This window comes from Henckelia pumila, chromosome 2 (genome assembly GCF_033568475.1).
Source record: "Henckelia pumila isolate YLH828 chromosome 2, ASM3356847v2, whole genome shotgun sequence".
NCBI lineage: Eukaryota > Viridiplantae > Streptophyta > Magnoliopsida > Lamiales > Gesneriaceae > Henckelia > Henckelia pumila.
The window spans coordinates 16,195,506-16,205,386 of NC_133121.1; the positions used below are offsets into that span (position 1 = coordinate 16,195,506).

At 37.0% G+C, this 9,881-nt stretch overlaps 2 protein-coding genes across 3 annotated transcripts; both read left to right on the top strand.

Annotated features, from left to right (window-relative positions):
- Positions 1–401: 401 nt before the first annotated feature.
- Positions 402–1,936, top strand: LOC140877276 (probable indole-3-pyruvate monooxygenase YUCCA5). Its single transcript, XM_073280818.1, has 3 exons — positions 402–1,098; positions 1,201–1,572; positions 1,700–1,936. Exons 1-3 carry the CDS (start codon positions 427–429, stop codon positions 1,934–1,936), a joined length of 1,281 nt encoding a protein of 426 aa, XP_073136919.1. The 5' UTR covers positions 402–426.
- An 818-nt stretch (positions 1,937–2,754) lies between these two features.
- Positions 2,755–5,410, top strand: LOC140883122 (monothiol glutaredoxin-S10-like). Of its 2 annotated transcripts, XM_073289466.1 has the most exons (5): positions 2,756–3,237; positions 3,387–3,460; positions 4,267–4,341; positions 4,719–4,745; positions 5,064–5,410. In XM_073289466.1, exons 1-5 carry the CDS (start codon positions 2,954–2,956, stop codon positions 5,135–5,137), a joined length of 534 nt encoding a protein of 177 aa, XP_073145567.1. In that variant the 5' UTR covers positions 2,756–2,953; the 3' UTR covers positions 5,138–5,410. The 2 variants fall into 2 exon arrangements, with proteins under 2 accessions (XP_073145568.1, XP_073145567.1); XM_073289467.1 differs by lacking the exon at positions 4,267–4,341 and having other exon boundaries at positions 2,755–3,237.
- Positions 5,411–9,881: the final 4,471 nt, after the last annotated feature.

The following is a 9,881-nucleotide window of genomic DNA, read 5'->3' on the forward strand; positions in this document are numbered from 1 at the left end:
AGCTTAAAAGAGTATTGACTATTGAGAATAATCTATATAGCCACTTTTTATGTTTTATATTTATGATATGAATATATATGCCTCTTTATCTTATTCAAATACGATTGTTTTTTTGTTTTGTTTTAAAATTATACTTATAGCTAGGGTGACAATATTTTATATACTTTACTCCCATTTAAAAAACAACAAAATATTTGTGGACAAAATGATATATATATAATATTAATCAATAATAGACATATATATAGATATATATAGTCAAAATCGAAACATCGTTTTAAACAAAAAGAAATATATATCCTCTTCACTTTCACATGTAATAATGTCCACTTCTTTCTACCTATTTAAACCCCTCCACCATCCATCTTCTCTTCTCATTCCAAAACACTGAATTCACTTGACAAAATTAAACTACAAATATCGAGAATGTGTGATCACACAGAGAAACATGATTCGTTGCCCCCCATCAGATGTGTGTGGGTTAACGGCCCCGTGATCGTCGGAGCGGGGCCGTCGGGGCTGGCGACGGCGGCCGGCCTGAGGCAGCAAGGCGTCCCGTTCGTGATCGTCGAACGATCGGATTGCATAGCCTCTCTCTGGCAGAAGAGGACTTACAATCGCTTGAAGCTTCATCTCCCGAAACAGTTCTGCCAGTTGCCGAATCTCCCATTTCCCCATCACTACCCCGAGTACCCGACCAAGAACCAGTTCATCGAATACCTGGAGATGTACGCCAGGAGTTTCGACATAAAACCGCGGTTCAACGAGTGCGTGGAGGCGGCGAGGTACGACGATACTTGCGGGTTGTGGAGGGTGAGTACTAGAGGAGGAGTCTCTGCCGGCGGCCGGGGTCATGAGGTGGAGTATATCTGCCGGTGGCTGGTGGTGGCGACCGGGGAGAATGCGGAGCGATTGGTGCCGGATATCCAAGGTTTGAAGGAGTTCGGAGGGGAAGTGATCCACGCCTGTGATTACAAGAGTGGGGAGAGTTTCAGGGGGAAGAATGTGGTTGTTGTGGGCTGTGGGAACTCTGGCATGGAGGTTTCTCTTGATCTTTGCAACCATGGCGCCAAGCCTTCAATGGTTGTTCGCAGCTCGGTAAGCATATATAATTATACAGAAATTTAAAAATAAAGTTTTGAAATAGCACTTTATATATATAAGAAGTATGTTTCACCAACTATTTCTTATGTATTTTAGGTTCATGTGCTGCCGAGGGAGATATTTGGGAAGTCATCATTTGAGCTTGCAATGTTGATGCTAAAATGGCTGCCATTGTGGTTGGTGGACAAGATTTTGCTGGTTCTGGCATGGATGATACTCGGAAACGTCGAAAAATACGGGCTGAAAAGACCATCTACCGGACCATTGGAGCTCAAGAACACTCAAGGGAAGACTCCAGTTCTAGACATTGGTGCACTCGAGCGGATCAAAACAGGGGATATCCAAGTAGTCCCCGGTATCAAGAAGTTTACGCGCGGCTCGGTCGAGCTTCTCAACGGCGATAAACTTGAGATAGACTCGGTTATTTTGGCAACTGGATACTGCAGCAACGTCCCCTTTTGGCTGCAGGTGAGACAAATAATTAAGATCAGAACCCATAAATACATGCTAATTGTTTGTATTTACCATTATTTATTCTTGGGACACAATTAGCTAGAGCATGTTTTCTCAAGTTTCTTGTACTTGTTTGGTGCAGGACACTGAATTCTTCTCCAATAATGGGTTTCCAAAATCTCCATTCCCAGATGGATGGAAAGGAAAAGATGGACTCTACGCCGTGGGATTCACAAGGAGAGGGCTATCCGGTGCGTCCTCCGACGCCGTGAAAATCGCTCAAGATATCGGCAGTCTTTGGAGACATAATCTGAAGCATTATAAGAAGCAAAAAATGCCTATCCACAGAAGTTGCATTACAACCTTTCAATCGAATTAAGGGGCCTTGAAACTCTTTTCTTTGGCTCCCATTTTTCACTCAATTTTTTTTGCCAAATTAAATCCTTGAAAGGTTGTATAGAACAAATAAAAATTTTGAGAAGTATTATAACAAGACTATAGGTAATGTAAAACCAAATATTTGTGAAGATTTTCAGATAATAGAAACCGTATATTATATCAATCAAATTCCCTACTTTTGAATCGTTGGCATATTGCATAGCTAGGAATTAAGGTCACCAGGCCTTTTGTCTTGACATTTCCACTCCCGAGGGACTTGCATGGTTGTATGATGGTATTTTCGTATAATAAGTCGACGAAAGATGGCATCTTTTATCCATTTACAAAATTGAACAATTTATTTGTTTAGTTTTACCCATTAATTTAACAAAAGTCGATTAATATTTAATTCCATCTTTCTATCACACCCAACGGTTTTAAATATATTATATCTGATAAAATGATAACACTCTTCTACAAGTGTGAATTTTTGACTGAGCTTGTTTTATAATAACTTAATTTGCAAGTTATTGTATTAGTTTGAAGGTTTTAATCCGTAAACATTTAAGAATAACAATGGTCGTGAAAAAAATTCACAACAAAGTAAATACTATCATTTTCTAAGTGCAAATCAAATAAAGATTTTCGTTTGCATTTAATTTAATCATGTAAATTCATGATAGGTATATCAAGAAAATTGGATACCATCGTTTCATGGAAACATAGAACAATAATAATTATTAATGACAAAGTTTTTCGCTTAATAAAACAATAATTTTGATGATAATGCTTTCAATATGGTATTAAATTATTGATAACTCAAATCTAAAAAAAATAAAAATAAATGATCTCACAGCGTTCTTCTTTCTTCCTCCGCGTGTCATTAAACCCTAATTCCCCAAATTTTGCATATCAATTCGATAATTATATACACCCGAAGCTCTAGAATTTCGATTTGCGTGACAAAGACGCAAGGGGACCTAAAATATTTGGCCAATTTTGGCAGAATTTCCTGATAATGGCGTCAATGTCCGGGGCGTCTCAGCTCGCAAGGGGCTTCGATTCCCTCTCTTCCGCTCCTCCTTTTCGCATCCAATTCGCCACTCTTTCTTGCCTCCCAAATGTTGTTTCAACCTTTTACTCGGGAAATTATGTTAAACTTTGCAAAAGCATTTCAAGAGATTCGCAGCCCATCAAGACGCGGCCGATGTGTTCTGCGTCATTCGGACAGGGGACGGAAGACACCGTCAAGAAGACCGTCGGAGGAAACCCAGTTGTCGTTTACTCCAAAACTTGGTGCTCGTAAGTGTCCACTTCGATTAGTATTGATTTTTCTGCTGAGAACATATTTCATTTGGATTTTACAGTATAATCTGTGATTTTCATGAAAAACTTTTGTCGATACTACTCTTCGATTTTGTAATTGGGCTTTTTGAATTTTATTGTGGAAGGTTCTCATCGGAGGTGAAGTATTTGTTCAAGAGTGTTGGCGTCGAGCCATTTGTTATTGAATTGGATCAATTAGGTATTACTCATGCCTTCTCGTTTCTCTTAAAGCTTATTACTTGGGTCTTGTAGGTCCTGTTTGATATGTAGAATGTGAAGTACAAAGGATTAGACATAAGTTAATTTATGTAGCGTAATACTGTAATTAATTACATGATTGATGTTTGGTGTACAGGTTGAGTGTGAATCATGCAATTAATTATTATTTTATCATCCACACTAAAATGTACCTTAGAAGACTAAATGTGTGTCGGCTTTGGTTAACACTTAATCTGTGTGGGGTGCTTCGCGATTTCATTTTTATTTTGCTTACATTTGCTTGAAAACAATTTTAATGATTTTTGAACACCTGTTACATGTGAAAAATAGTTAATAAATGTGGATGACTTTAAGTAATTCCAATCAGCATAATTTTGAGTGTTTCACTTCACAATGAAGTCCTTAGTCAATTCTTTTATTTATTTTTTGAGTACATAATGTTTTTAAAGGCATGCTTCCAAACAAGTGAGATGGAGCTGACATGATTTGCCTTGACCTATTTCTTGGAATTTTAGTTCAATTTGTTTGCCTAAAGAACGTAATTGGCAACTGATTTAATCCAATAGGCCTTAATCAATCAGTTAAGTTCAGTCGACCTATAAAACAATCTCATGTAAAATTTCCTAAGGCATTTGTTGTATTCTTCATTAAGTAAAGAGGAACGAATCGCCCAACCTCAAAAGATCTTAGGGTGAGAGTGCAAAAATGAATCCTGTATCAAGAAAGTTGATGTTAGATGTGACCCAAATAACTGGTGGTGTTACATGAAGGTTTTCTATTGTTCAGGCCCTCAAGGACAAGACCTACAAAAGGCTTTGGAAAAGCTAACTGGACAGTCCACTGTTCCCAATGTTTTTATAGGTAAGAATTATCAACAATTAACAAGCTTTCAAAATTTTTGTTTATGATGTGACAGTTGCAATTCAAAAGTGTTTATTTCAGTTTGTGGTGTATCATTGTGTTTTAATGCTAAATACTAGCTATTAGCTATATTTAGATGAAAGAACAAGAAGTGCCTTTTCGACCAATAATTCATTACTTTCGGAAAGATTAATGAATTATATTTGATTGTTCATCTATCTTGTAACTAATATGGCAAGGAATGATTGATAAAGAGTAATCATCTTATTCGATTCTTGAATCCATTGTGGAGTTGCATCATTTTTGAATTTGGTTATCCTTGTTTATGCGATTATCGAAGTTTTTCTATAACTTGTATATTTCTTTTTCTTTCCCAGGGGGCAAGCATATTGGTGGCTGTACAGGTATCCTGTTATGAACATTAAGTTGATGGTTGCACTTTGGCTGAATTTGTAGATACTTCCTGAGTATAAAATTTGAAACATAATTCCTAAGTTATGTTTACTGGTGAAGAAAATAAAATAATTATACATAGGGTAATCACTGAAATAGCAAGGACTTCTAAATCTTATGGCGTGATTGACAGTTAATGCCAATTATAATTTCCTAAAACAAATGTTTATGACCCCTGAATTTTTTTCCTTATTGTTAATGCCCATTATAATTTCCTAAAACAAATGTATATGACCCCTGAAATTTTTTCCTTATTCTATTTTGGTCAGATACTGTCAAGCTGCATCAAGAAGGAAAACTCGAGTCTTTGTTGGCCGAAGCTGGTGCCAAAAAGTCAGAGTAGCATCTTGATATAGTTGTTATGTGTACCAGTTCTACTCGTGCATTGAGAATTTTAGTAGTTCTACAAGAAGATATACCACCGTTTCTCCTTGTTTCAATAAAAAAATGTACTATTAAGTTTGTGTCCAAATTTCAAAACTATGAAATTCTTTTATCTTTTCAGGATTTGTGTCTGCTTAAATGACAAGTTAATTCTTTTTCTGATGGATACGCTGTAAACTACTTGTAATTATTTTTCCACGTTTGTTGGAGCTATTGATGACCTCTTTTTCAATTACGCTCCATGTTCATAAGGCTATTCTTCAATCATCCAGTACCACGGTACCACCTGTTATGAACCCAAATTATATGAAGAAATTCAATATAAAATATATAAATCCCAGAGCAAGCTCTGTAAACCCTAGCATAATTGTTAGTAAACCCCTAGCCAAAGCTAGTTACAAATCCAGAATAATAACCGAATCATCCTAACCAGTTACAACTCCCACGTTTTATTCCTCTTCATTCACGCATCTAGATTTTTCTATGGACTTGAGACTCTTGGGCCTCAATCCAATCTATCAAAACTCATAAGAAAGCCCATTAAGCTCTAGTCCATAACAATACAACCCTCTCGAAAATCAGCCTTGGCCTCAAGGCTGAGATCAGCAACCTCTTCTCTGAATTCAGTAACCTTCTTCCGAATTCAGCAATCTTCCACCCAACATCGAAGACAACTATCGCAAAACCAAGTTCAAAAAACTCATTACCAAAATAGAAGAAATTAAAAGGATATTGTTCAACCCACTCGTTAGTTATCCCGGATTTACTGACTCTGTTGTAACATCCCTTTACTACAGCTACTTCCTGGGCAGCAACACCATGGTTTCGTTCCCAACAATTCATAACACCAGAAACAAGATTTTCTCTTTCATCCAGAGTAATTGACCACGTATGCACATAAGCCACTCGATAAAACAGCCACAAAATCATCCTATATCTTCTGGACAAACCCTCCACAAGAGTTTTCTGAGCACGGAAGCTTGTAGGTGGGCTAAAGGCCCATTCTTCCTCCTTAATCTCTTTCTGTCTTTGATCAACGAGGTTATTTTCAAATTCTTGATGCCCTGAACGCTTGTCTTCCTTTTCTTCAATCCCCTTTTGCAAAACGGTTAGGCTTTCCCGATTCCTTGTCCCTAGGCTTCGATTATTGACCACAGTGGCCCAGCCGCTACAACGCTTCCATCCTCTGGTGAAACGAGGACTCCCTAGAGTGTTTCTTCCTTTTCCCATTAGTGTGGCATCTAGCTGATGGACTTGTCTCGCTCAAATTTAAAGCCAACCAGGATTGGGCCCAACCCATATTGCAGCTATTAGGCCAGTAGTAAACAAGCCCATTATTATCAAGCCCAATCTCAATATGGACAGAACACAACAACTCTTCTTTTAAGGTTACTTGACCGTCAAAAGATTCAAAACACAATTTCTCAACTTTGATAACTTTAATCGGACTTTGATTTCTCGTCCAGCTCAAAGTTTCTTCGGGCCCATCAATCACCTGACCCATGCAATGTTCTTGAGCCCACTCTTGCGCTATCAACTTCTCAGTTTTCTCGATTTGCAACCCTACTCTCTTGCGTCCAACGTTGCGTGTCCATCAGTCATGGCTTTTCGGCCACTGTAACGTTTAATCAATTCCATGGTAAGTCGCTCGTCATTCTTCTCCAGAAGTTTCGTTTGACCTCATGATGTCGCAAGGAATCTCGGGCTCATCGTGTTAATGTTTGCCGTGAAGTTAGGCATCCTCTTCAGTGTGATGTCAGCCTTCAACTCCATAAAGAAATTGGAGCTCTGTGCCTCCGATTTCAATCCAGGCACCGCCATATAGTCTTCTGGCCAAGGTAGCTTTACTTCAGTATTTGGTCGTCGGCTTTTTGAGAGTTCGCCTGGGTCATTGTTTCCCTCTGCCGCTTGCTTAATCTCATCAATTGCGTCAGAATGCACTTCTTCGTAAGTCCCTTTTCCTTCCGCGTTTTGTTCTTGATCGAGCAACTCATGATTTAGCTTCACCACTGGTTCACTGGTGGCACCTTGTTGGTTTGCTTCATCTCTAAATTTTTTATTCACCAATTTCTCCATCAAACCCTTGATATTATCTCGTTGGTCTGTTGCAATCCTGAATTTTCCATGTCCCTTGATCCACCGTTCCATCAACACCTTCAGATCACTAAGGCCTCCGAGAGCTTGATCGATTCTATCTAGCCTACCCTGCACCTGCAACATGCTCTCCTGCAACCCCCACACCGATCGCTCCATAGCTTCAAACTTCGCATCTGCTCCTCTGCTGGCCATCATGAATCGGCGCTCCTCGAAATCCGGCAGGTCGAACCAATGTTATGAACCCAAATTATATGAAGAATTCAATATAAAATATATAAATCCCAGAGCAAGCTCTGTAAACCCTAGCATAATTGCTAGTAAACCCCTAGCCAAAGCTAGTTACAAATCCAGAATAATAACCGAATCATCTAACCAATTACAACTCCCACGTTTTATTCCTCTTCATTCACGCATCTAGATTCTTCTATGGACTTGAGACTCTTGGGCCTCAATCCAATCTATCAAAACTCATAAGAAAGCCCATGAAGCTCTAGTCCATAACACCACCGAACAGCTTGTGCCGTTTAAATGTACTCCTTATGTTTCATTAATCTTTAGCGTCTATTTGGATCCTTCTGTGGTGGTCTTCTATTCTTCACTGGTAGAAGAAGCCTCAAAAGCTAAGATGTTGATATAATGAAGATCTGTGTATGTTCTACAAGGTTCACAAAATCTTTGTACTTCTCCAGCCAAGAAGAAAAATCAGTTGACCAATGTGGTTAAGGTACATTCTTTACACTAAACTGGAATATCATCCTATCATTTCTTGTTGTATTAATTGTTTATCTTGTTATATGAATTGATATTAAAATTATTGCGATTTACGAATTTTTGTTCTTTTACCAGTAAATGCATCATACTATATCATCTAGTTCAGGCCATGATCATGTCAAGATTCTTAATTTTTATACAAGGCGGCGATTGTTTCGATACTTGGTACAGGTTTGTAGCTATGTATTTCTTAGAAATTCAAATTTGATTCGTAAGAATGGTATTTGATACCATAAATCTGCAATTAGTATGAGTTTGTTGTGGTCATTTCCTCATTTATGTTCCTAAAAATTTTCTTGTGTATGTATAAATAGATATTGAAACTGTTCAAAATTCATGTACAAAAAGAAGTGTTGTTTTTGAAGCATTTGTTCATGGACATATGCTAGGGACAAATCATGTTACAGCATTACTCCTTAGTCCTTTGCCTTTCTTTTTCCCCTACCATTTCACTGCATTGTTACTATTCATCATTTATCATGGTATCAGAACAGGTCGATACGACCCTCTTAAAACTTCCAACAATGATAATTTTATATATATCTCTTGTGGTTCACTAAATCTTAATTGTGCACCAGATGTTACATTTGGTGCCACCATAAATCCCAGATGCAGAAGATGTCAAGCTGCGGGTTGTTCAAGTCGTATAATGATTTTGCTTCATTTTGTTTAAACTTTAAATTGTTTCTTGAAAATGCAGTGAGCATCCAGATCTTATTTGTGTAGTTTAATTTGGATTTGGATCGCTGGGTTGAGAATCCTAGTCACCCACAATCTCCTTTTCTTCGTTAATCGGATTCATACCGGTGGGGGCTTGTTTGATATGCAAGAAAAATTACCTTCTAGATAGAGCTATCAAAATGGGTGAATCCCTACGGGTTGGCTCGTCCCTCCAGCCAAATAAGTGGGTGTTAGGTTGGCAATTTCCAAATCCACCCAAATTCCAGGTCAGCTTGCTCTCTCATGCCTATCCTAATATAACTGGAAACTAGATAGGCTCGTCGGCCTGGCTGCCTACCCAGCAAAATAGCCAGGTTGGGTTGAAAATTTTCTAATCGACTCAAATGTCAACGGGACAGACTCGCTAGCCTGTTTGGCATCTCCACTTTTGTGTGATTTTGTTTTGTAAAACACTCGACCAAATTTATATTGGTAAAATTACATGCACACGTGAAATGTTTGAGCTCAGTTTGGACTTTGGACATATATTTTAGGGACATATTTATGAAAGTGTTTTTAAATTTTTTATAAAATATTTTAAAAATAGTTGCAAGAATAAATGTGTACTGGAACAACTTTACTGTAACATTTTAAAAGTAACGTGTTTCGATTTTTATCATTATCGTTTATTTTAAAAATATTTCTTAATTGTGGTTTAAAAATTATATTTGAAGAACCATTTTTTTTTATAAAAAAAAGTTTAAAAATGTTTTACAAAATTTTGTTCAAGCATATATTTTAAATTTTTTTCATTAATAAAATATTTTTATAAGTACTTGTTCAAAGAGAATCTTGGCAATGTAAATTTTTTAAAAAATAATCGTAGATAAATGTTTGGGTTTTTTTTATTTATATATATACATATTTTAAGAAATTATTTTGTTTAATTAAAAGGTTTGTTTGGTATCATCTTTTCAATAAGATCAATTTTTTCGATAATTGAACTGATCATGTCTAAAGTATATTTCGGATTTGAAATCCAAATATATTTGTATACATCTAATAATTTTGACTATACAAAAACTCTCTCTCAATCAATTTAGCGGAAATTCACAATACCTGTCTAATATTCACATTTAATATCAACAAGTACAAAAATAATAACTTTCAGCACA

Bases quoted from the DNA above. Each gene is read 5' to 3' on its own strand.
- LOC140877276 (XM_073280818.1), top strand. From the start codon at position 427: ATGTGTGATCACACAGAGAAACATGATTCGTTGCCCCCCATCAGATGT. The intron at 1,099-1,200 runs GTAAGCATATAT...TATGTATTTTAG, and splicing joins CAATGGTTGTTCGCAGCTCG to GTTCATGTGCTGCCGAGGGA. The intron at 1,573-1,699 runs GTGAGACAAATA...TGTTTGGTGCAG, and splicing joins ACGTCCCCTTTTGGCTGCAG to GACACTGAATTCTTCTCCAA.
- LOC140883122 (XM_073289466.1), top strand. From the start codon at position 2,954: ATGGCGTCAATGTCCGGGGCGTCTCAGCTCGCAAGGGGCTTCGATTCC. The intron at 3,238-3,386 runs GTAAGTGTCCAC...TTATTGTGGAAG, and splicing joins TACTCCAAAACTTGGTGCTC to GTTCTCATCGGAGGTGAAGT. The intron at 4,342-4,718 runs GTAAGAATTATC...TTTCTTTCCCAG, and splicing joins TGTTCCCAATGTTTTTATAG to GGGGCAAGCATATTGGTGGC.